This window comes from Monodelphis domestica, chromosome 5 (genome assembly GCF_027887165.1).
Source record: "Monodelphis domestica isolate mMonDom1 chromosome 5, mMonDom1.pri, whole genome shotgun sequence".
Classification (NCBI taxonomy): domain Eukaryota; kingdom Metazoa; phylum Chordata; class Mammalia; order Didelphimorphia; family Didelphidae; genus Monodelphis; species Monodelphis domestica.
Window position 1 is genome coordinate 49,677,220 of NC_077231.1, and position 27,964 is coordinate 49,705,183.

Here is a 27,964-nt window from a genome sequence, read left to right on the forward strand (position 1 = left end):
TAAACACATCAAGACTGAATTGTCTACTAGAGAGCTCGTGGAAGATGTACTGTAGGAAGGAGACTGATTTTCATTTGCATCCCATTAGAAATCCTCCCCCCCCAATTCTCCATTCATCCCTTCCTTGACTATAATATAGGACCTTCACCCAGATTAGTTAATGAGTTGAAACTTTAAAGTGATTAATTTAAAACATAAATAAGCACCTTTTTTTTTTTTTTTTAAAGAGGATGGGTCCAGATACAAACACTTTCTTCCTTGTCCTACTAAGTGTATTTTGTAGGGAATGATCAGAGGCTGGATCATAATTTGGGTCCATTTTGTATACAGTAGTAGTATGGAGGGATATTCTTCTGAGTTATCCCCATTCAGAATCGCAGAAAATGGACTGAATTAGGCCTAAGAATTTTGAATTGGGAATGTCTTACCACTTATGGGCAGTACTCTAAAGAGAATAGGTGAACAGAAGATGGAATACTGGAGTGGGAATGTAACACTAGTCAGTCAAAGACTGATACCATTTTGGGACACAGTATCTATTTGGAAAGTTAAGTTTAGTAAAGATGAAACATTTATTGAATATAATATGGCAGATAGGAGCCACAGTGATTATAACACAGGTCTTGGATTCAGAGAGACCTCAGTTCAAATCCTGCCCTAGACACATACTAGTTATCTGAACATTTTTGAGTCTCAATTTCCTCATTTGAAGCCTTTGAATTTGATGATCTGTTATTAATAGTTCCTGAAGTTATTTATAATTAAATTCTAAATTGTCTGCTACCCACATTTTGTCCCCATCCCTTCTCCGATTCACAAGACACCTTCTGCCCTTGTACGCTTCCCAACCCTCTGTAGTCTGCCTTCTGACATCTTCACTCAACTAAAACTTCTTTCTCCAAAGTTATCTATGAAGTTATCTATCTAGATGCGTATTTCGTAAGCCTCATCTTTCTTAACTTCTCTTTAATATCTGACATTGTTGATCATCCTCCATTCCTCACGACTTTCTTTTCTAGCACAGCATCTGACATGTTGTAAACATTTAATCAATACTTGTTGATTGAGTGTGTGATTGAGTCTCTCAACTTTTGTGACACTGTCCTTCTCTAGTTCTCCTCCTCCCTGGCTAAAAACTTCTCCTACTCCAGTCTATTTTACTGACTTACACAAGGCAAGCGCTAACATGGTGGTCAGGAGAAGTGACAGAAGGACACCCTCAACATCTTTCTGAAGAACTTTGGTGTCTTTCAACCTACATAGCCAATCAGTTGCCAGATTTTTCCATTTCTGGTTTTACAATGTCTTTTTCATCTATTACTTTTTTTCTACTCACATAGCCACCAGTAAGGTTCAGGCTATTATACCTCTTCCCTGAATGTCTGCAGGAGTTTCTTAACTGTCCCTTCCTGTTGTAATCTTTCTTCAACTTGTCCTCCAGACTACCAACAAGCAGATTTTCTGTAAATCCTTCTCATATAACTTAACAAACTCTATTCATTGTACTTAAGCAGCTCTCAAATGCATATTCCATGCCTTTGTTCTTGTTCCTAGATAGGCAGGATATGCCCCCTCCTACTCTCTGAAATCCCTTGTTTCCTTTAAGATTTAGCTGAAGCACCATCTTCAAGATGAGTCCTTTCCAACTTTCTTAAGCTACTACTGTCCTTTTCTCCCAAACTGCCTTATATGTATTTTATATGTACTCGTATGTGTACATATAATATTCCAAACCCCCCCACAAAGAATGAAAGTTCTTTGAGAGCAGGGATACAAAGATTCTCCGTCTTTGTGTCCCAAGCACCTAACAGAGTAGCAGCTTCCTAATAAATAATTATCATTTAATGGATGCAGAATAAAAATTCAGTAAGAAATCTGAGGAAGGGTTTGGTGGTTTCATCTTGAAATTGAAGGAAGAGTAAGAATTGAACAGATGGAAGAGAAGAGAGAGGGGCTTCCAAAGGAACATAACCGAAGGCACAAAGATGAAAATGCAAAGAATAATTGATGACTACTAGACAATGGCATGGTCTAAATCACTTTTAATAAAATAAATGTGAATTTAAAAAGTGTACAAACTGTCAAAGATGACAAAAAGGACAAAATCAAGGTCAAAGGAGTGATGGGAAAGCTATTACTCCATTATGATATTTGTGGAAACAGGAACTCATCTATACATATTGGTAAGCAATTTGGAATTATGTGAAAAAAACTAGAATGTTCATTCTATTTTAGGCTAAAATCCTATGATTGAAAAGGCATCCCAATATGAGCAAAAGAAGAAAGGCCCAGTGTTTTCTAAACTATTTATAAAAATGTTCTTTATTTTGGCAAAGAATGAAAAAATTAGAGAGAAAATGACTATTAATTAGGGAACTGTTGGAAAAATTGGTATAGGAATAAAAAATAATATTATGTAGTAAGAAATTATAGATATGGAGAATTAAGGAGACATAAAGATTTACGTGGACTAACAGAAATAAAAATAACCAGAAGAGCATGAAAGGAAACCCAAAGTCTTGAATAACTTCACTGACCAATCCTCATCACAATGAACAAGAAATGAAAAATATCACCTTCCACTTGGTTAAATGATGGTAGACAACAGAGGCAGAATGTTGAATGTATTGTTATATATTATTATTGCGTCAAATGCTTTTGCTTAACTGCTTTTCTTTGCTACAATAAGAATTCTATTTGAGGGTGGAGGTGCTTCAAAATGTAACTGATAAATGGAATGCATCAACATTTTATATAGCAAATAAGACATTTTCCTAGACTATTGAGGTTCTAAGCTTAAGTAGAACTGAGGATGAATCTTACCATTTAAATGGGAAAAATTGTGAGAAATAGAAAGAATCCCTTAACAGGTAGGGATTTGCTAGATTTTGAAGGTCAAACAGATTTAAAAGTCAAACAGATGATTTTATATATTGATCCTTTAGGAAGCTATTGGAGTTTACTGAATAAGGGAGCTGATAGAGTCAGACCTATTCTTTAAGAAAATTAATTTGATCCCTGAATGGAGGATTTATTGGAATGGGGAGGAGACTTGAGGCAGGGATACTACCCAGCAGGCTATTGCAAGAATCTAGGCAGCTAAGTGCTGCCACAGTGGATAGAGTGCTGGACCTGGTTCACTTACTAGCTGTGTGACCCTGGGCAAGTCACTTAACCCTGTTTGTCTCAGTTTCCTCATTTATAAAATGAGCTGGAGAAGGAAATGGCAAACCACTCCAGTATCTTTACCAAGAAAACCCCCAAAAGGGGTCACAAAGAGTTGAACACAACCGAGAAATGACTGAAAAACAATAGACATTAGGCAATAAGGGTCCACAACAAGGTGGTGTTCATTAGGGAACTGTTGAAAAAAATGTGGTATAGGAATAGAAAAGAATGTTATGTAGTAAGAAATTACAGATATGAAATATTAAGGAGACATAAAGATTTACATGGACTAACAGAAATAAAAATAACTGGAAGAACATAAAAAGAAACCCAGTCTTGAATAACTTCACTGACCAGTCAGAAGAGAGTAAAGATAATTAATATATGGAAGATGGTGCAACAAATTGGATATGGTGAGCAAGGAGAGGAGTTGAGGATGACACCTACTATGTGAGTCTGGATGACTGGGAGGAGGATAGTATCTTCCAGATAGCTAAATCCTCTGTGGAGAACAGAGTGGGGCACTAAATGGTTAAGAGATTTAAGTATGGTCTGACAGCTGATATGTGGCAAAGACAAGAATCAAATCCAAGTTTTCCTGACTCCAAGGCTACTCTTCTCTCCACTACACTTGGCAGCTTTGCACATTACTTTCGATGAATCCTCATTGAATAAAGGCACCTTATAATTTCTTACTGTTTGAATAATAATACTCTGGTCCATTCAATGGCAATGAAAAAGAAGAGTATTCTTTATCTTGAAGCAGAGGGGATTGGGAAACAAGAAATGTAGACTAAATATAAAAAGGTACTATATAGTGCATGCTTTTGCTCTCCAATTCCAGTGAGATGAGAAGATTTTTTGTAAGTCATTTGCCACTCACGAAAATATTGTAAAAGACGATTGAATATTGAATAGATGAATGAAGAGTATTTTTGGATATTCTTTTTGGAGTCCTGTTTGGCAAGATATTTATATATTCAAGTTGATTTAAATAATGACTTTCTTGAAAGCAGTGAAGTAGGCATGATGACCTGATATTTGATCCAACTCTGAAATTCAAATGATGGACTTCAGAATGAATGTTTTCTCTTTTGGGGGGTTCAAGGCTTGCCAACTACTTCCCCAAGAAAAAGGTCATACTTGTAAAGCAAGGGACATACTACTTAAAAGAATTAAATATGTGTAAACAGACAGTTTCAAAAATACTTTCTACTGGACAATTAATCTCCCATCATGCAAGTAGCCCACTTATATAACTTTTAAAATATTGATTATCTTTCTAGACCTTGCTCCCTGACACCACACAGCTCAAGCTTAACACAGACAAGTAAAGTGAGTACATTCTTTATGATTAGAGAGGACTCGATTGCCGTTAGACCGTGCTAAATTGATGGGTTTTACAGCTTGACAAGAGAGCAAGTCATCACTGCCCAGAGGAAAACACTTAAATCATCAGGAGATGGCTATTCTGTTCAACAAGTAAGCTGACTTGACTGCTTGAGACTCTCAGTCCCACTCCCCAGATGGCAGGGGCTAGTAGTGCTCTAGAAGTGACATGTCCAGCCCTGGGGGTGGGTAGATTGGGCTGGGAGGTGTGCAGAAGGGGAGCTTGTCAGGGAAATTCAAGGAGCAGAATTGATTGGTTCTAAAGGGAATTCTAACCTGTCTTCCAGACTGAATAAGAAATAGTTACATTTCAAGGACTTGAACAATGCATTCAAGAGTAAGAGAAAAGGAGAAAGAAAGGGAAAGGGGAAAGGGCTTGGTCCAGGGGAGAAGGAAAAAACAATTGAAATAGAGATGAAAGCAATAGCTTGCTTTACCTAGTCCTCTGGGTCTGTGAGGCAGAGAGGGAAATTGTGAAAGGCTACATAGCACTCCATCTGGGACATTGCCTTTAATTCTGATTCACAGAGACTGAATATTGCAGAAAAACAGTTGATTAGGGCATGGGATAGCTTCTGAAGCTGTGATGTCATTGATACAAGGAACTCCAAGGGTAGGACACTCCCTCTACCAAAGCAGGTCAGCCCTAAAAGGCTGAATGAATTGCCAAGGGTCATATAGCCATTTGGTATCATGGCTTCCAGACGGACTCTATCCACTAGGCAATGCTGTTTCTCAGTTTAATATAATTCCGAAAACATGAAGCAAGAAGCACACTAATGGACTTCCTGCTCTTCCCTCTGGGCTGAACAAGAAAGCTATCTATCCTGTTCTTATGGTTCTCCTGTAAAACAGTAACACTTTTAATAAGAAATGAGTTATTGGAGAGTGTGAATCTGTAATGTACTTCAAATAGGATATGTGGTCATAAAAGGAGGACATTTTCCCCTAGTCTATCATTTATGTCTCAATATATAAAAGCTTTTTCTTTCAGTCTAAAACAGGATTTCTTTTTGGTGTTTGATGATGTAACTTGGGCATATTTTAATTTTATTTGGGGGTATTTAGCTAAAAGTCAATTAATAAATAAATATGGAATATCTTTTCGATCATGGGGGGATGTGTTCTAGTGATTTGTGTGACTGGGGGAATGTAAAATACCCATTTCAAAAGATTAAAAGGAAGGATGTGGCAGGAGGTCAATTATGGTCTCCTTTGATTTTCCTGCTTTTCTTTCTCCTATCCTTTTTCCTTCCTTCCTTTTTTTTTCACTTTCACTTCCCAGGCAGGGAGGGGTAGATATTAGAAGACAGCCAAAGGATAGACACTTAACTAGCTTGCATGGAGAAGTTTGAATTAAAGTAGACTCAGAAAACTAAAGTCGTCCATTTTCATTTTCTAACTTCTTCCCTTGGTCATCCATTGCTAGGAAAGAGCAAACAACAACATGGAAATAGGTTCTGATCAAGGACACAAGTAATACCCAATGAAATTGCACATCGGCTCCAGAAAGGGTGGGTGGAGGGGAGGGAGGGAAATAAAGTGAGTATTGTAACCAAAAAAAAAATTAAATTAAATTTTAAAAAGTCTTTTAAAATATTAACATATTTTATCTCCTATCTCCCCACTCCTAACTTATTTATGAAAAATGCAAAATAAAACTCTTGTAATAAATGCATATTGATAGTAATAGCTAGCAATTCTATGGTGCTTTGCAAAATCTCTCATTTTATCTCTGAAATTATTTTAGGTAGTAAGTGCTGTCATTTTCTGCATTTTACAGATGAGAAAAGTGAGGCCAGAGAGGTTAATTTATTTGCCTAGCGTTATACAATTAACCAGAATCTAAACTTAGATTTGAACCCAGGACTTCCTGACTCTAGGTCCTATCTATTGTGCCACCTAGCTACCTCCCAAGCAAAACAAATTCTCAATGTAGCCATGCCCAAATAAACATTTCTCATTCTGTACCATAAGTTTATTGTGTCCTAAACAGGAGCAGGGTAGCATCTTTATCATTGGCCCTTTGGAATCTATTGCTCATGACATTAATTAAAGTTCTTATATTTTTTCAAAGGACTTTCTTTATCTTTATAATATTGTTACTATTTATTTGTTTCTCCTGGCTTTGTTCCCTTCACTCTGCCTGAATTCATTAAAGTCTTCTCAGTTTTCTCTGAAGCTATTCTCTCTAAATTTTTAAAGCAAAATAGTATTTCATTACATTCATGTGACAAAATTTGTCCAGCTATTCCCCAATTTATAAGAACCATATTAGTGCCTAGTTTTTTGATACTACAAAATGGGTTGTATCAATTCATATGACTTGGTACTAATTAATTTCCCTCTAATAGTGCATTAATGAGCTTTTCTTTACATAGCCCCCTAATATTTGTCACTTTCCTTTTTTTAAAATCAACTCTACCATTTGATAGGTCTGAGGTGGGACCTGAGTTGTTTTAATTTAAATTTCTCTAGCAATTTGCAATTTGGACCAATTTTTCAATCTTTTGACTATGTGTCAGAAGGAGGAATGGGAAAGAGGTGATTTTCAGACTAATATCTGGGGATATTGAATTTCAGATTATTCTTCTCCCTTTCTCTCTAGTTCTACCAGGCTTCTTTCCACCCAGTTAAAATTCTACTTCCCAAGCTTCATCTTGGGCAAATACTTAGGTTAGGACTGATTTGGAAACAACGGATAGAAGTTTAAATGAAACAGACTTTGGTTTGAGATAAAGGCAAGCTTCCTAATAATTAGATTTGTCTAAAAATGGAATGATTATCTTCTGAAATTGTTGATTCTTCATTACTGGAGGTCTTCAGGAAGAGAATGGATAACTGCTTGTCAGTGAGCCTGAATTTCTCATGCATGTCTGAGAATCACATGATTTCTGAGGTCTCTTTTGAGGGGTAAAGCACCTGAGCAAGTGATAGGAGGCAGCATATTTTGAGTGCGTCAAACCACCACCATCTTGACCATCATCTGCCTTCAGACCCTTATGGAGGCAGTCCAGAATCCAGCATCTACGAGCCTTAGGAATAACAGTATCTCCCAGGTTGCCAGACCTACTTCTAGCTCACAGCCATCATTAAGGAGAGAAATCATTATGGAAAAAGGGACCACATTCCTCATTACCATTTCCAACAACAGTAGCTATTATTTAGCTGCTACAAATGGTGGAAAGTGCAGGAGCCCTGAGGGTGGCAGCTCTCCCTCTCTCCCAGATCCCTAGTCCTGCTTCCAGCTTAGTCATCTCAGCCATAGGGAAGCAATACTGTGCACAAGGTGCCAATTACCCCCACCAATAACCAGCCAATTGCCACCCCCCAAGGAAGGCAAGCCAGTCCAACTGTTGCAGCAAGGTATTCTGAAGAAAAGGCAAGAGGTAGTTGCAAGTTCTAGGTAATTCAAACACCACTATCCCTCTCCCACCTCCAACCACTACTACCATGACCACCATCTCCTCTCAGACCTTGATGGAGATAATCCATGACCCTAAACTCAAGAGGCTTTGCAATAAGGACACATCTAGCCCAGGGCTTTTACCATAACTCTGGTAAGCAACACCTAGGAAAATGTAGCCTGATAACTGCTTCTGCAATGCTAGTCAAGGCTACTAAAGACCCAGAGAAGAAAGATATTATCACCAAACTCTTTGACTCAGTCAAATGACTCAACATCAGAAATTTAAATGGTTTTGGCAGTGGAAATGGCATTAAAAAAGACATTAGTATTTGCTTGGCCACTGAACCCCGAGGACTATGTGGCCTCTCCACCTGACCTTCCAACTGAAACCTTCCATATCACTAGAACGTGAGCTCCTTCAGAGCAGGGATGGTGCCACCCAGCCAAATATTCTGAAGCCAAATTGTACATGACTCCAAATGCTAATCTAATGAATATTTCATTCTAGAGGTTTTAATGAGATAAGAAGGTTCTTTAGCAGGGGAATGACATCTTTAGAGGCAAAATGGTTTCTGGGGAAAATTCTTTGCAATGAGTCCCTAATAAAACTTTCATTTTCTAAATATATAAGGACATGATTCAAATTCATAAGAATTTGAGCCATTCTTCCATTTAAAAATGGTCAAAGGATATGACCAGGAAGTTTTCTTGTAAATATATGTGTATATATATATTTAAATGTATCCATATATGTGTGTTGGCCTAATATATATATATATATATATATATATATATATATTAGACCGATACTTCACCTTATCAACAAAGGTAACCTCAAAACGAATACCTTACTTAAGTATATAAAGTCACATCATAAACAAACTAAAGTAGCAAGAGAAATCATCTTTCTTATCTATGAATAGAAGAATTCATGAACAATCAAAGCATAGAGAGGATCACAGATGATAAAATGGACAATTCTGTTTATACAAAATAGATAGTTTTACCCAGACAAAACCAATGCAGTCTATATTAGAAGGGAAATGATTATTGGAGATAAGATTTCATATCAAGTCTCTGGTAACGTTTCATTTCCTAGATTTATAAGAAAATTATTCAAATTTATAAGAATTAGAGCCATTCTTCAATTGACAAATGGTTGAAGGATCTGACCAAGGAGTTTTATTTTTTTCTTTTCTTCCCTAAACTTTTTTCAAAGAGATTTCAATGGAAAAAAATCCAAGCTATAAATAGTCATATGAAAAAAAGTTCTAAATCATTAATAAGTAAAACAAGTTAAGATGTCTCTGAGGTTTAACTTCACACTTATGAGCTTAGCAAAGACAACAAAAAAAGAAAACAACAGTTGATAACCTAAGGTTGACCTTCCTTTATATCTAATGACACTCAATATATATAATTGCCATGTGTAGACTGTGCATCCATTATATCACACTCTAAAGGGAATGGAAAAAGTTGATCCTTATAACAACCCTTGAAGGTATATGCTATCTATTGTCTCTACTTTACAGTTGTGGAAATTGATGTAAGAGGAGGTTAAGTGACTTGCCCAGGGTCACATAGCTAGTAAGTATTCAGATTTTTCTTGGTTCTAATTCCAACACAATATTCACTCTACCACATAATCTGCTTCTCCTTTTGCTCTATTTTTTACCTTTCCTGACCTCTGGTGGAAGTGTTAGTCTACAATGAAATGACTATAATACAAAGATGCAGAGAGGAAGTAAAGAAATTATACACATTTATTATATACATTTATAATAATTTATAAAAGAATTAGTTCTGATTCTAGACATAATGTCTTTTTGATGCTAGGTGACCTTTATGGTTGTAATTCAAAGGAGTACAATAATCCATGCCACTTTGTCAAATATGAATAGTCCTAGACTTCCCTTTTACATGCTGTATTTCTATCATGCAATAGTTCTTTCTACCACACCCTGCTTTTTTTCTGCATAATCTTGCCCTTTGTATACCAGAACCACTCTTGAGCTAAAGGAGCTCAGATTAAAACAATTTACAGGCAATATGGTTTAGCTGATAAATGCTGACCCCAGAACCCAGAACTCTTGGCTTAAAATCTTGCCTCTGACATAGCATGATTGTGGGACCCAAAGCAAGTCCTTTAAATTCTCAGGGCTTTAGACAACTCTTTAAATGTCTCTGTTGGTGAGAAGGCACTAATCTGCATGGGTAGAGTCAGTCCCTGCCATGTTACTGTCTAGACCAATAAAATGAAATCACAATGGAAAAATAATAGGAAAAGGAACCAGATTTGTCATTTCTCTGTCTATAGGGGCTCCAAGATCAGGAAATTTCTGCCAATTAATCAGTAGCCACCTTCCTTGAAATTAAGTCTCAGAGAGTTGCTAGGACAGTGAACAATTAAATAACTTGCCTGGTTTTTTAAAGATTGCAAACACTCATCCTGCAACTTTAGCCTATGTAGGATCCTCCTCACTTCCCCATCATAGGATTGCATCTTTTCCTTGCAGAGGACTGTTCTGGGTGTCCCAAAAGTCTTGGTGAAGTTTAAATCAACTTGTATTGCCTTAAAACTTTTGGGACATCCTGCAGAGTAAGGCTTAATTAACATGAGTTAATGAGACTTGTAAAGAGGGAAGGAATAGCAGTTTAAATCATAGAACTGTAAATAAATTGATGATGGAAACTTGAAGCAAATATGCCATTTGACCCTGGGGCCTTGTTTTATAGATAAGGAAATTGAGGCTCAGTAAAGAGATTGGTCTTGCCTTCAATTTGAGATAAAAGTTTCACCCTCCTAAGGAAGATTATTCCATTTTCCAAAATGGAGACAATCAGGACCCAGAGGATGTAAAAGATTAGTGTAATGTCACAAGTCTTTAGGTAGTAGCTTAATAACCTCCCATAGACCAGATTTATATATTACACTGTCCCATTAGCAGCATCACTTGATAGGAGTGAATGGGACAGTTCAGATTTCATTAGCCCTCTTCTGAGCTCTTCCCCCAACCCCCAAGTTTAGTAGCTGCCCTCCAGCTGATAAGTTCTTCCTTATGTATTATACATACACACACACACACACACACACACACACACACACACACATATATATATATATATATATATACACATATATATATGTAGAGAGATAGATATATACTCCAATGTCATATAAGATAACCAGTACTTGCAAGTTCAATAAGATTATTGCCAAAAAATGGCCTTTCTCAGCTGGGAAACAACAATTAAATACAATTTATATGTAATCCCATCTATCAAATAGCTCCCTGGCATTAATTACTGTGGAATTAATTTATATTATTTTTTTCTGCCTCAAGAGGGATTACAACAAATGTTAGGATGTAATAGACTAAATTGGTAGGGATTACTCTAGTGTAACCACCTAATAGATTTAGCAAGGGCAAATTATTATTTACGATACTCCTAGCACCACTAAAATAACTTGCAGCCTTTAATTCTCTCTGTGTCTTGATGAATAAAGTCTTGGGGAACCAAGTCATCTCTTATACAAGAAAAAAAAAACAAAACAAAACCAAACCAAAGCATCAAATTATCAAAGGTTCACCCTGTTAAATCCCTACTTTAATTTCTGATCATAAATATGAGTATGACTTTGACTTTTCTAAGGTTTTATCAGTATATTAGGAATTCTGGGAAGTTGTATCAGGCTGAAAAGTTTTTAAGGATGAGCCCAGGGACAGAATATATCTCTCTCTTGAATATTTTCAATTTATCTTGGATATAGCTTGTTTGTACATAGTTATTTATATGTTGTCCACCCATTAGACTGTAAGTCCCTTGAGAGAAAATAGTTGGCTCAGAGTATGCACTCAAATATTAATTGGCTGATCCACTAAACCTGGCTAAATCTGAAGGGACTGAACACCAGAGAGTTGGCCACTGGGTGATACATTTTTTTTTCTTGCTAAAGACTAAGGCTTGGATGGGGCAGCAGTTTCCTTTATGAAGTTACAATCCTTGAAGCATTGAATAATTTAAACATTTTATTTCACATAGTAAGTCAGGTTCCATATTTAGGAGCCTCCTGAATCTTTCAGTTTTCCAGGAAACGGGAAAAGGGTGACATTTGTTGGCTTCCAACCTCAGTAGAATATCTAAATTGGTATCATCAAGGAACCTCTGGAAAAAACCAAACTAAGAACTGAATGTATCAGGTCAGGTACTTCCTGAAATCTAAATGAGGCCAGAGGAAACCTTAGTAGCCAATAAGGTCCCTCCTCCTCTCTTGTCCATCTCCTCTCTCATCCAGTAGGAAATAGAAGATAGGCTGGAGCTGATGATTCAGAAGCCCATTGAGTTACCCCCTAGTCTCCCCACTCTCTCCCCACAATTGACACTATCTTACAATGCAAACTATTATTTTCAATTCAGTATTATTGTAAAATGTAAATTCATATGAGTAGAAAAAACAAAATATACTTGAGGCATAACTGACCAAAAATAGTACTACACTGATAACATTTATTGGTGCCATGACAGTTTGACTCAAATTTTGTCTTAGGGACATATCTTTGGTATTATTTTTTAAAAATAATTTTAGTGACCTTTTTGTGTTTTATATTATCTTCCCCCACCTCCAATATATTATTCTTCTCTTCTCAGCTCAGATAGCCATTTGTTATTAAATAAAAAGAATAAAGAAGGGAAAGAAAATAGTTTTAGTAAAACTAACCACCATTTTTAATTACTCTGTTATATTGTTGTACTCCATACATATAGGCTTTGACAGAGAAACATTAGGAACATATCTTCCATATCTCTTCATTTTTCTCAACCTTTAAAATCATAATTTCATATTTCCTTTTGATTGTTTTGTTCTTCCCCTTTATTATTTTGTAGACATATGCATACATATATACATATAATACATATGTTTATCATACTGTTTTAATTTATGTTAACTAAAACTAGGGCATAGAAAGTATAGAATTTTATTCTTTTTGTTTTCTTTAAGGAAAAACTCTTTTGGTCTCTGTAAGCATAGACTAAGGAACCTCTCTGCACCTTTTGCCTCTTGCTATCATTCATCATGGATTCTCTAGGAATACTCTAATTTCTAGAAAAGAAACTACATGAGGTTTTTTTAAAGAAATATTTGTCAGGCCATGTCTTTTGGTTCAGAAAACATAGTCACCTTACTTATCCTTTCATACAATGATTTCTTCCAGGAATACTGGCAGACACATATTTCCCTTTCATGAATATAGTAGATTTGACTTTCCAATGAGAATTGCTTTGGTTTTCAATACAGTCATAAGATGGATTCACAATAGACTTAGTTACTATCGTGAAAAGTCCTTGGAAACCTAGACTTATGAAAAACAATCTTTCATTAGATACAACTGTCTTGCCTAACTCTCACAAGTTCAAGGAATTAAGTTAAAGAGCGACTCTAGGGGCAATGCTAACTTCTTTGTCAAAATGGAATTCTGAATTTTGTGATTGAATAAAGCAGTGCTAAAAATTACATTCCAGGACTCAAGACCTAGAAATGAATAGGACCACTCTAGTTGGAGAGAAAGTTTCTAGAGAGATATTCACCACTACCAAGGTCATCTTTGTGGACCTTTCCCTAAGCCAAAAGATGAAATCTGGTTATAAAAGGCAGCTTTGATGGGAAAATAGCTGCAAGAAGAAAATATCACAAAAGAATATGAAATGATGTTGAAGAAGGAATAGTAAGAAACCAGACAGACCCAGTAAGCTGATTTCTAGTTCTCTGGCAATATATTTATGCTCTAGGGATGTAGTTTCCAAATTAGAAGATGAGGTTTTATTCCAAAAGGGGGCTATCATTTCACCACAATGAATACATGATCAATAAAAGCTTGAGAAGATGCGTCACATTCTACCCTCCCTGTTATAACCAATCCTGGAACTTGTCTTCAGCACTATTACAACTATGATTAAGTTCCTGAGATTCCCCTAATCCACTTATTACACCACTGTGTAAATTCCTTATCTCCCTACTTCTGCTCTGGGCATTGTCCCCTAGAAGAGTTATCAAGAAATCAGACAAGTGTTTATAAAGTAACTACTATGTGTTTGATATTGTGCTAGACATTTTGGATAGGAATGCAATGAATGAAATGGCCCCTACTCTCAAAGAGCTTATTCTCTCAAAGGGGAGAGAGTGCAATATATAATTATATAGATATTAGATCTAAACAGAAGAGTCAAAAGTTGTCAAATCCAGGGCAGTTAGAGAGGGAACTACCAATGTGATTTACCTAAATCAAAAGTAGGACTATATCTCTCCCTTATTCAATAATTTCCAGTGACTCTCTATTGACTATAGGTTCAAATATTATTTTATCTTTTTCTTATCCTATTAATAATTTTTTCTGTAATATCATTTTACAGTGTACAAGTTTATTAGCAGTTATAAGTTATAAGCACATAAATATGCACATGTATCAGAGGTACATGACTATTTTTAAAAATTGATGGAGACATATGATCAAAAGACTTTAGTTTATACTGCTTTAGGAGATTGGGAAACAAAAGTTTTGTTTATGATTACTTTTCTTAAAACATAGTCCAGTAGAAGTACACTGTCACCCTTAGGTGTGACCCAATTAACCGTTTGCTTCCTCCTGATTCCTGGACCTTTTTGCTAGTTTCTCTCTTATGATAGATGATCACAGGAAAATTTAATTTTGATTTAAAGCAAAATGTCCTTTAAGATGAAAGCTGCCCAAAAAGCATCATGGACTGCCTCAAGAGACAATAGGTTTCATTTCCCTGAATATCATCAAGTGAAGTCTGAGGGATCATTTTTTATTGGCAATGTTGAAGCAATGATTCCTGGTGGCATATGGCTTGGACTAGATGGACTTTGAAGTTATTTCCAATTCTGTGATCCTGTGATTTTCTGGTTCTATTAATCAGCCAATCAGCATTTATTAATCACCTATTAGTCTATGCCCACGAAATACAGAAAAGGACAAAAGACAGTTCATTTCCTTGAGGAGATCACAATTTAATGATTCACACATTTCAGTAGACTAGTGAGGAGAGAAGGAAGCTGAAAGGCAATTACTACAAGGCTCAAAGGAATACATAGCCCAGGCCTCTTCTCTTACTCTCTAATATAAACTGTTACTTATATAAAAATCAGAGAAAGTACTTGTTTGGTATGATGATTTGTATCACAGAATTCAGTGGACCTGGATCAGTGAAGCATTGTTTCTATAGTTCTTTCCACCATATGGAAATATCTGCTGACTTTCCTTGTGATGACATTTATTTTAAGGGTTTCTCATCTGTGAATCCCATATTTTCAGTTTCATACTTGTGAAGCACTTTAGAAATCCAAAGTGCTTTAGTATCTGTTTTCCCATTTTATCCTAATGGCCTTATTTGGATTTGCAGTTAATTATTTGTGCTGGATGGGTTTGTGTAGGAGGCAATATGAACCTATGCATTCCTACCCCTTAGAATTTAAATTTGTTTCATTTCTTGAATTTTCATACAGTCTAAATAATAGACAGCATAAGGGCTGAGGCAGTACAGTGTGGTGTGTAAAGAGTTCTGAGTTTAGAGTCATATAGCTTGGGCAGCAGGGTATAAATGTTCATCTAGCGTCTTCTGTGTTCCTTCTGTACTAAGTGTTTTTATAAAAACTACGAAAGTTTCTTGGATAGAAGGCTCATATCTAAAATAAATAGAGACATTGTCAAGTCTTAAGAATGTGAGCCATTCCCCAATTGATAAGTGGTCAAAAGAAATAAACAGAAAAAATTTGGATAAAGAAATCAAAGCCATGTATAGTCATATGAACACATGTTCTAAATCATTACTGATTAGAGAAATGCAAATCAAGACCATTCTAAAATATCATTTCACACCCATTAGATTGACTAAATTGATAAAAAGGGTAAAATGACAAATGTTGGAGAAGTTGTGGAAAAATGGGGACATTTATACATTGTTGGTAGAACTGTGACTGATCCAACTATTCTGGAGAGCAATCTGTAATTATGCCCAGAGAAATAGGAAGCTATATATTATTAGACCCAAAAATACCATTGTTGGGTCTCTATGCCAATGTGATCAGGGAAAAAAGGAAAATAATCTATATGTCTTTTCCTTCCCCCAACCTCTACCTTGTATCTTGGAATCCAAGCTGAGTATTGATTTCAAGACAAAAGAATGTTAAGACCAAGGCAATTGAAATTGATTGACTTTCTTGGGGCACACAGTTAGGAAATATCTGAAACCAGATTTTGAGCCCACCTCCTCCTATCTCCAGACTGGGTGCTATACCCACTGTGCTACCTAGCTGCTCCTCTGTATGTTCTAAAATATTTATTATAGCTCTCTTTGTGTTAGTAAAGAACTGGACAATCAGTAGATGTCCTTCGATTGGGGTATGACTGAACCAATTATTACATATAATTGTGATGGAATACTACTTCACCATGAGAAGTGATAAGAAGGTTAATTAAAAAAAACATGGAAAGACCCACAGGAAATTATGAAAAGAGAAATAAGTAGAACAAAGAGAACATTATATATAGCGACTGAATTAATATATGGAGAATAACTTGTGACTATTCACCTCCAGAGAAAGAACTATTGAATACAAATATGAAAGACATAGTTTATATGTATACAGAATTTTTTTTGTCAAACAATTCCTTCTCTAGTGCAGGGAATGGAGGAAGGGAGGGGAATACCTGGGAATTTCATGCTCAACAAACAAATTAATAATTTAAATAAGCTAAAGAAACTGAGGCATATGGGTTAAGTGACTTGTCCAGGGTCATACAGCTAATGTTGGAAGTCAGATATGAACTCAGGTCATCCTGACTCCAGGTTACCTACTATGCCACCATTGCCAATTCTGCTTTGTACCTATATGCCCTATATGCATTTATCTTCTCTGAGCTTCATTTTGCTCACCTTTAAAATTTGGTTAATGGTATCTTAGGGGTGATGATAGGATCAAATGAAACAATGTATATAGAGCCTTTTGAAAACCTTGAAGTGTCTTTTAAATGTTGCCTTTTGTCATCATTACCATCTTCATCATCATCAACAATATTGTAGTTTTAAATGGCATTGAAAACCCTAACTTTAGTATTAAAAATAATAAAACAAGACCAGAAAGCTATACTCTATGGACCCCAAGAACCCTTCCAGCTTAAAATCTATCATCCTATGTTTGGAGTAAGAGTAAAGGGTTCTGGGTTCTAGTAAACCTCACAGAATGAACTTAGAGAAATCTCTATCTCTGGGGAGTTTAGTTTCCCCATCTCAAATATGGATAAAGATCCTAGAGCTGCACAAGATTTGGGGGAGGAAAGCATTTTGTAAAAGCAAAAAAAGTATGATATTAATCTAAATAACAGTACTATAGACTTTGAAGAACGTCTTTATTCAGTGAATATGGTCAATGATTATATTCATAGAACTTAAAAGTAGGAGCACCTCATTGGGGATACAAGTAGCACAGAATGCCCAGTCTGGATTCAGGAAGGCTCATCTTCCTGAGTTTAAATCCAGCCTCAGACACTAGCTGGGTGACTATGGGCAAGTCACTTAATCCTGGCTTCCTCAGTATCTTCACCTGGAAAATCAACTGGAGAAGGAAATGGGAAACCACTCAAGTATCTTTACCCAGAAAACACCAAATGGGGTCAGGAAGAGACAGACACAACTTAAAATCACTGAACAACAGGAACATCTGAGATGCCCAAATTGAGTAATGTAGAATAAAGCCCAAACAATTAGCAGCTTTGCTGCTGCTCATTCTATTAGTCATTACAATCCCATGCATCCTATAAATTTTTATTGTTTTCTTATTGCTAGAATTGTTCATTTGCTTATTTATTTTAGTATAGATCTATGGTGTCATTTTTTAATGGCACTGGGAACTCCCCAGGTAGAAATTCCCTCTATCCATGTGGAATGAATGAGTGTCAGAACAGTCAGGTTCAATTTTTCAGTTTGATGATTACTACCTATGTGAATATAGACAAGTCATTTAACTTCTGTGGGCCTCAGTTTCTTTATCTGTAACATGAAGGCATTGGGCTAGATGACCTCTGAGACCTCTTCCACTGCTACAGCTGGGATCCTATCATAATCAGCAACATCTGGTCTTTAAGAGATGTTGGCACTGAGAGTGACTGATTTGCCCAGGATCAGAGTTCATCTCTACAAAGGAGAGTTGGACTAGATTTCTATTGAGGTACTCCAATCTCTTGATCCAACATTAAATAATCATCTGTTACTTGTAGGTTATTTATACATCTGTTCAGGACACAAAGATTATGACTTGTCCAGGGACACACAGCTACCATTCCTTTAACTGTGGAATGAATGAGTACTACTTCTGTAGGATTTGCAAAGAGGTCTTCCTGACTCCCAACCTGACTGTCTATTCACTATTGTGCCTCTTCTAGTTATAGGTTAGGGGCTAGTTCTGTAATTTCATTGGTTTGGGAAACTCCCTGATGAGGAAGCCCTTCTTCCCCTTGACCAATGCTGGTCAGCACTTTCTCTGCAGCTTATAAAGAAAACTGAGAGGCTAATCACACAGCTAATATAGCTTTGAATGTAGAGAGAACTAACAAGGGGGACTTTTTTCTTTCTATAATTATTGTGAGCAAGAAGATTTTATAAATGATTTATTAAACTTTTTGAATGCCTTGCTAGACACAAGATACCACCTCCAATAAAACTGACATTGTGCAGTCATATGGTGCTTTACTTTTAAGTCACTAATGGCAATACATGAAAAAGAAAACTTTTATTAACAAATGGCTATACCATAGCGATATTTCTAGACACCTGTCTCATCTTCATGTGCTGAAGGCTATACCCATAGAGCTCAAATTTTGCTAAATTTTACGATGCTGGAAAGGTTCAGATCTTATGATTAATGGTGTCATCTGGAGACTAGAAAAGCGTATTACCAGGTAGGTTGCAGGATAGTATTTATTCTTTAAATTAATTAAATTTAATTTTTGTCACAACAACCCTGGAAACCTCATGAATTTACAGAGAAAAGTTGTGAGCTCTGGTTAGATATAGGGTGTTCCTATACTCATGAAATTACAGAGCCCTGTAGGCTTGTGCTACTCATTTGACCATTCTATTGTTTCTGAAATGCACTTGATAGAAGTGAGATTAAAGAAAATAAGGTTTGTGTTCTGAGTTATTACACTGTATGTGCTATTTTGTCCTTTGCTGAAAAATAACTTCTCCATATTGTTTCCTCCAGGGTGCAGCTTTAATTCGAATGTTGGCTAATTTTATGGGACATTCAGTATTTCAGAGAGGATTGCAAGTAAGTAGCCTGTTTTCTATTCTCTCTTCCTTTTTCCCTCCTTCTTTCTGTCAGTACATCCCTTTCAAAGCATATCTCAAGATTTAGGAAATCACCAATACAGGACTGCTGAATTTGACTGAAAACACAAAGACTTGTAAAGGTAAGCAGCGTCTTTCAGTGTGATCGATGAAGCTGTAGATACATTCTCATCCTGTCAACTAACTGAACTTGAACAACTGTATGATTTTGTCTCCACTTAATGTACCCTGCCGAGCTGAAGTCATTTTCGAGTATTCAAGAACTAGAGTAACCTGGGCTGAATTTGCTGAAGAAAAATGTGCTTCACTTCAATTATGTTTAAAAGTTGATATGTAGATAAAAATGAATATTAGCTTTGCTGGGATGACGTACACATGGAAACGCTCATCAAACTGCACCTCCCTTTCCCCAAATCTATTTGCCGTTGCTTCGGACTTAGATATACAGAAATTGCTCTTGGTTCTGAAGATATTTCAACAACTATTTTTATAATTAATAGGTCTATAACTAGAAACACATTTTCCCAGACTGAATATGGAGGATGAAGTCTTCTAGGCAGTGATTCATGGTAAAGTCAGTTTTTAAAAGTGTTTGAAAACAAATACAAATATGGAAAACAATACAACTCCTTTATTTCGTTGGAATCTGTTTGAGTAAATCAGGTTACCAGCAGCTGTGATTGATGAATTATTTATGATGCATTCTGCTACTTAGAAGTGTCCTTTAAAGTAAATTGATGTTCACCTGAAATACAATTATGCTAAGACAGAGAGAGCAATCAATCTTATCTGCTCTTGGAAAGCTTTTCATTTTGAAATTTAAATAAACTACATCTGAGATCAGGTCATATTTTAGTACTATAATTCTACCTTTAACCAAAACTTACTGAGAGGTAAAATATAAAGTAAAAGTTAAATATGTTATGTCAACTACAGATATAGAGAACCAAAAGGGAGGGAAAACGTCTTGTAAGGAGAAGTTACTTCCTGCCAGCTTCCCAGATATCTTTGAAGCTTTGTACTAACCAGACTTGGAATATGTATTCCAGTGGGATCCAATCAGCTCTTCTCCTTATGTAGAATGTTGTGCTCAATCAATCTGTAGGGGGGTTTGCTAGGGAAGTCATTTTTTAAGGGATTCTCCTTTAAAAAAATTATATACATGTAGAGAATATGGAGGAAATTTGAGACCAGAACCCTTAAAATTCACCAAAAGCCAGGGAGTAGAGATCTGATCAGGACATCCAAGTGCTTTTCTCCCCTGACTATTCTATTTACTATTTCTTTAACAAGCTCAGAGTATGGTGGTTCCAGAAATGATCTGTGTTTTGCTCAAGGCAACAGGAATGGGATTTTATTTGCTAATAATTGATTTATCTAGAGAGGTAACCGCATGACCTAGCAGACAGAGAACTGGCTGCAAAGTCAGAAAGTCTTGAGATCAAGTATTGCCTCTAACACATTCCAGATGCGTGATCCCAGTCAAGTCATTTAATCACTCATCCTTCTGGACAACTCTCTAAGATTATAAAATGTAAGAAAGATGTCAGTCATTGAGCACTGGCAGTGGAGATTTCCTCAGCATGCCTTCCCTATAGGAGTAAGAACACAGGTAGTATCTCTATCCCAATAATCTCGAATTCCTTGTTCTGTAAAATTTCTATTGTTTGTCCACACCTGTATTTATCCCTCTCTCTTTAGACTGAGCAGCTAGAACAGTTTTCTTTGCAAAATGTTTATTGCTATGGAATATACCTTTATCATAGAGTTCCCTTCCATAGGATGTATGTTAATAGAGAATTCTTCTTCCAGCAAATCAGTGAGTTCATAATTTATTTAGGGTAGCTCCCATTTGGCCCTTGACTTCTGCTGTAGCCAGCCTCTCTTTGAAGGGTGGATGCATATTTGCATTTGCCTTGTGGTACTTAAATTGGTTAATTTTGAAGTTGGCTTGTGGTGCCATATGCTTGTCAACATTCCATTTCATTTGCTCTTTGACATCTCATTGATCAGGCAGTTCTGTATCCTTCTGAACTTCGCTTGCCACTGTATTTATGCTCATCCCTCAACCTGATTTAATGCATCATCAGCAGTTTGGATTAGTTTACAGTAAGCCTCTGTGTCTAGGTGATAAATTAGCATATCTTGTGCATGAAGATGTATAGTGTACATTTTGGAGTTGACCTCCTGAACAGATGCTTTGTGTCAGGGAGCTGAGTGGTCATAGGGTGGGAAATTATAAGCTTTCTTGTCTTAAGAGAACCCTGGGGAGTCTTGGCTTACAAGTTCTTGAAAGAGCTAATTTAGCTTGTCAAAATTACCACCCCCAGAAAGCCTCCCCAATTGTTCTCATGTTCAGTATGCCAACAAATCAAAGTTTATTCTCTGAAAACAGTCTGGAGGATAAAAGTGTGGATGCAGTCAGACCCCATTTGTGAATGGATTCCAAAGATATCACTACTAGGTGGCATAATGGTTAGAGTGTTAGACTGGGAGGCAGAAAGACCTCAACTCCAATCTGATCTCAGATAATTACTAGCATTTTGATTCTGGGCAAGTCATTTAACTTCTATTGGCTTCAGTTTCCCCATTTGTAAAATGGGGGTCATAATAGAACCTACCTCCTAGGGTTGTTGTGAGGATAAAATGAGATAATATTTGTGAAGTGCTTTGCAAACCTTAAAACACTATTAAAATGGGAAATTAATATTTAAGGCAGTTTTGGAGCACTCAGAACTAATTTCCCTTCAGAAAAGATGGTATAATTTATGTTTAAGTTTCCAGACCAGTCCACAAAAGCCTCTTAAACCCTTAATGTTCCTCAAGTACAGCACTAATCATACTAGTTCAATCTGTACCAAACCACCATTTATTACTTTTTCTGCACAAAAAAAAAAAAATGTATCCTAGTTTGGCTGAAGCAATTCCCTTAGCAGTAGAGGCTGTCAGGGAATGACATCAGATGTTTTCAATTTGTAAAACCAGGGTTGATCGCAACCTGACTGAGAGTTCCTTTGGAGAAATGAATTATCTTGAGTGTTTGGGACCAACAGATCTGTACTAATTATCATTCATTGTCCCTTTTCTGGAACTAGAGAGAAGATTGTGGAAGATGTAGCATGATCTAAGAATAGAACTTCCTTAGCCCTGGAAAGGTAGCTTAATGAGCACATCCAAGAGATGGATCAGTGAAGGTACAGGTGGTAACTAGCAACTAAGTACCAGAATCCAAGGAGAAGCTGAATGGTAAAGTGAATAGGTTGCCAGACCTGGAGCCAGTCTCAAATATTGCCTCAGGTACTTACTAGGTGTGTGATCCTTTATGAACTATATAACATTTCTTTGCCTCAATTTTCTTCTGTGTAAAACTATTAAGTTTTTGAAACTAAGAGAATCTTAGAAACTTTGATGTGGCAAAGACCTTAGAGATTTTCTAGTCAAATACTCTTATTTTATAGATGAAGAATCTGAAGCTGAAAGAGGTTAAGGGACTTCTCCAAGCTTAACTAATAAATTAATGGCAGAGATAGGACAGAAACCATTGTCTTTAGAATTCTCAACATATTCTTCCCCCCCCCCCCCATACCATACAACTTAATACTTCCCTCATTTTTGTCTGGCTCCCTATATGGCACCAATGAGTATCCTTCAGCTCAAACAATGGATCCTCCAAGAATGCCTACTTCTGATTCAAGGCATTCTGTGCCTAAAACCATAACTATAAGTCTCTAACAATGTGTTTGCCATTAATAGTGAGATGGGGACAGGTAGCTGGCTCAATGGATTGAGAGCCAGGTCTTGAGATTGAAAGTCCTATGTTCAAATCTGATTCAGACACTTCCTATATCTGTGACCCTGGGCAAGTCACTTAACCCTTTGCCTATCCCTTACTGCTCTTCTGCCTTGGAACCAGTACACAGTATAGATTCTAAGACACAAGGAAATAGTTAAAAAATAGTGAGATGATGCAATCAGTTCAGCCTGAGACCACTGAATGAAATGACTTCATAAGAAACAATACATTTCCCTCATAGACCTGCAGCAGGCTCTCTCCCAAATGTGTGCAACATCTATGAGAAGAGGACCTATTAGGCTACATACATGGAAAGTCACACATGGAGGAATACAAGTGGTCAAGATGCACCCTAAGTGGGATCAGTATGGGGAGGGCATAAGAGGGGAAGACCAGGTGGGCAGGAAACATGAATATCCAGTGTGCCTATGGGAAGAGGAACATGCATGGCCAGAGTTCATCTGTGGAGGGGGATCTTGAAGCCTCTGATGCTGCAGGGTCACTGGTGTCTTTGATGGTGTTCTGTCCTAGATCTTCTACCTATTACATCCTCAGTGGACTTCTCTGGACACTGCTCTGCTGAATATTGTTCTAGTAGGCATTGCTCTACTGAAGAAGTAGTCTTAAACTTCTGGCTCATTTGAAATCTTTCAGTGTGTCTTCTTCTGACAAGAAAACCCTATTAATAATGATTTAGAATAGAAATCTAGAAAAGGCTTTATTCCCTACGTTGTCAGGAGGCAAGCCAGGGAGAAGTAACAGGAGTGCTTAGACAAGTACTTCCTTTAAGAGGAAGTGGACTTCTGAATGTGAAGGTACTTACAGTATGTGGAAAACAGTATTGTAGTTCATTCTGTTTCAAGGAAGCCTAAAGAGACTTTCTACTTAGTTAGTGCTTGTTATTGCCTTCAGGTGATCCAAGAGAGGGTTTACTCTTTAATTTTTTGGTTGTCCTTGCTCTGGAGTAAAGAAAGACATTTGATGTGAACTGGAGGCTATTCTAAAGTAGGATTATTTATATCAAGAAATAGACAATTCACTCCTCCTCTGCTGATTTTCAGGAGAAGTGCCCTTTGTTTTTGTTTTTTTCTTCGCCCTCTACCCCTCACACTAGAAAAAGCAGAAATCATTGCCCAGGACCAAGAAGAAAAAGGCTTTCCCTTCTTTTGAGCTGTCTTACCTGGTTCACTCAATCTTGACTCAGAACTCTCAGGACTGGCAGCCTTAGTTAGCCCTACTATCAATATCTTTGTAGGTAAGAGCAGGGTTCTCCCAGGTAGCAAATGCCCTCCGGCTAATTCTTTTCTTTGGTTGCCAATTCTTATTCTTGGACCTTAGATCTCACAGTCTGAAACCTCCCCCTAGCTCCAGGGTGTGTGGATCTCTTTTTAGGGCTCTAGGAGCTAGAATGAGGAAATCCTTGGGTTACTGCATTTTAATATTTTGGTAATCTTGTGCATTTTATTTTATGCATTTAAAAATATCATTCTGAGAAAAGGTCCATAGATTTCACTAGATTGCTGAGGAGTCTTATGACACAAAAAAGGATAACAAACCCTACCCTGGCTTCTGTTGGACATTCCATCTACTTTTCAATTCCAATACTCAATTGTAATATAATGGTGATTTCTTTTAAAAAAACAAAAACAACTACCAGTTGCTGAGGTTCAATGTCCTTTTGGGCTCTACGACTCTTTTAATCTCCCAGGTAGATAAATATATGGGGAGTGGGGGTGGGAAGAGGAGGGGAAGTGTAAGGGAAGACGCCATTGTTTTTTCTGTCCATCTAACCATTTTCCTGGCTATTCACGTTCAGACAAGGACAATCCAGAGGGTAAGAAAGACTTTAGTGGCACTCTCTTGAGAACCAATATACCTAAGTCTTCAGAACTTATATCACCAATTATTCCCAACAATTTACCAATAATGTCAATTATATGTCACAAATGAATCCTTTGATGTGCTCTCATTATTCAAATTCTGGGACCTGTTCATGCATTTGTAAAAACTATAAATTTGAATAGTGCACTACTTGCAGTAAAGTCCTTTAGAAACTTAAAGATAGCTTCCTTGAGTGTTACAAAGGCAACTGGGTCAAAGAGGAAAATTGGAAGCCTACTCATCATTCTGTAGTGGCCTCAGGTGGAAGAGAGCAGGTGAGCTGAATCTCTGGGACTTTGGAAAAGAAATAAAAAAGGCTATGAACAGGCATGCAGCCTAAATGAAGTGTTCCTTGGGGTTTACACTGACAGGAGCTAGTACAGGGCCAGTGAAAAAGTGGATACTCTTTAAAGAACTAGATTTAATAACGATAAATTAAGATGGACACAGAATGGAAAGTCTATGGATGCAAAATTAAAATCATCCAAATATATTAGACATCTTCTGTGTGCAAAGCCCTTGGGATAGATTAAAAAATGAAAAGAAAAAAAAGACAGTCTTTGCCTTTAAAGAGCTTATTAAGATTTAGCAGAACCAGTAGTGGGTGAACACAAATAATAATAGTCTACTACAAGTTAGAATGTTCTAAGTGCACAGAAGAGAAGATAAAGAGGGCTTAGGGAGGGAGGGATGACTTTTAGCTGGAGGATTAGTGAAGGTTTCATAGAAAAGGGGGCACTTAATTTTGGCCTTAGTAGAGAGAGCCTAAAGGGTTGTGCAGCTAAGGAGGCTACTTTAGGGCAGGAATACAGAAGGTACAAATGTGTGGAGGTGGAGTAGGGAAAATAAGATCCCAGAGGGGGCAGCTGGCTGCTCAGTGGATTGAGAGTCAGGCCCAGGGTTGGGAATCCTGGGATAAAATTTGGCCTCAGACACTTCCTAGCTGTGTGACCCTGGGCAAGTCACTTGACCCCCATTACCTAGCCCTTACCACTCTTCTGCCTTAGAACCAATACACAGTACTGATTCTAAGATGGAAGATGAGGGTTTTAAAAAAATAAGATCATGGAGTATATTTTGCCTGCAAACAGTAATGTGAATGAATTTAAGTAAATTCAAAAAATACTAAATATATAGCATGCAAGGTTTGTGCTTAGCAATGAATAGGAAGTAAGTATGAAGGATATGCAAAAAAATGAGTGACTAACTATTGACTGGGTAATTATAGAACAAGCTATCTAAAAGCACCATGATATTTATACTCTTATTTCCAGTGATTGCAAAGCTTTGAAGATCTTGGCTTATTTAGGTCCTGAAAATACTAAAATTAGACCTAAACTTATAGTGAGACCTATAGAACAGAGGTATCAAATTTATTTTCCTGCAAACCCCTCCCTACAAAGCTTTAAATTCCAACTGAAACCGGGTTAAAATATCATTGGCTAATGTTTGAGAAAATAAATAAAAATACAGTACAATATAGATAATGTTAATTTGCAGTTTTCTAAGTCAACACTCAAGAATCCTTTTCCTTTTGAGCTTGATACCACTGCAAAAGAGTATTCAATGCTTACATAGGAAACTGATATCTATTTAAGAATCATTGCTAAGATAATGTTAGAACAATTGCTATAAAATGTATTATATTTAGGAAGACTTATAAGATCATTAAGGTTCCACCTTCCCTCAATTTTTTTTATCATCTCTCCCATATTAAACAAAGTACATTTTTCTCATAAAGAAGAAATTAATATTCATGGATGACATCTAGCTATTATATGAAGCTCCACTGAAAAACACTTAATAGCTACTATATGCAACTTATAGATTATTTCTTAATTAACGTTGTTATTGAACTTATAAAAATGTAAAATTCTTATAATATTCCATGTAATAATAGAAAGAGATGGCAACAAATTTGAAACTGGAAGTCTACCAATCTATCTTCTGAGACAAACCCAGGAACTTTATGATCACAATTACAAAATACTTTTCACACAAATAAAGTCAGATCCAAACAACTGTAAAAACACTAATTGCTTATGGGTAGGCCAACTCAATATAATAAAAATGACAATTCTTCCTAAATTAATTGATTTGTTTGGTGCAATATCAATCAAACTATCCAAAAATTAACTCATAGAGCTAGAAAAAAGAATAACAGAATTCATCTGGAAGAACAAAAGACCTAGAATATTAAGAGAATTAATGAAAAAAATATGAACAAAGGTGAGTTAGCTGTACAAAAGCTTCAATTTATTAGCAAGTAACAACTATCAAAGCAATCTGGTTCTTGCTAGAAATAGAATGGAGAGCCAATGGAAAATATTAGGCATTTACCATGTAATGGCAAATGACCAGGGTCACTTAATGTTTGACAAAAACAAAGATATGAACTTTTGAAAGAAGGACTCACTATTTGACAAAAACTTCTGAGAAAACTGGGAAAGAGTAGGGCATAAATTAGTCATAGATGAACTCTTCATTCCATATACTGGGGTAAAGTCAAAATAGATACAGGATTTAAATTTAAAGGGTGATACCATAAACAAATTAGAGAACCACAAAATAGTCTAAATTTGTCAGATTTATAGATAAGGGAAGGATTTAGGTCAAAAGACAGAACATTATGAGAGGTAAAATACATAACTTTCATTATATTATATTTAAAAGTTTCTGCACAAACAAAAATAATACAGCCAGCAATAAAAAACAAACAACAAAAAAGGAAAAAAAATCTTTATAGCAATTCTCTCTGACCAAGACCTTATTTCTCAACTCTATAAAGAACTGAATCAAGTTTAAAAGAATATAAAAACACTTCCTAATGGCCAAATGGTCAAAAGGATATAAATAGGCAATTCTCTGATGAAGAAATTAAAATTAATTTTAGTCATAAGAAAAAATGCTCCAAATTACTTTTAAGTAGAGAAATGCAAATGAAAACAACTCTGAGG

General features: G+C 36.4%; 1 protein-coding gene across 1 annotated transcript in view; it reads left to right on the forward strand.

Moving 5' to 3' along the window:
* Nucleotides 1-27,964, forward strand: part of TRHDE (thyrotropin releasing hormone degrading enzyme) — a 463,529-nt gene that overhangs the window by 293,975 nt on the left and 141,590 nt on the right. Inside the window, exon 7 of the mRNA XM_001370518.5 lies at nt 19,248-19,313. Within this exon, the coding sequence (XP_001370555.4) occupies nt 19,248-19,313 (66 nt within the window). The remainder of the gene's footprint in view (nt 1-19,247; nt 19,314-27,964) is intronic.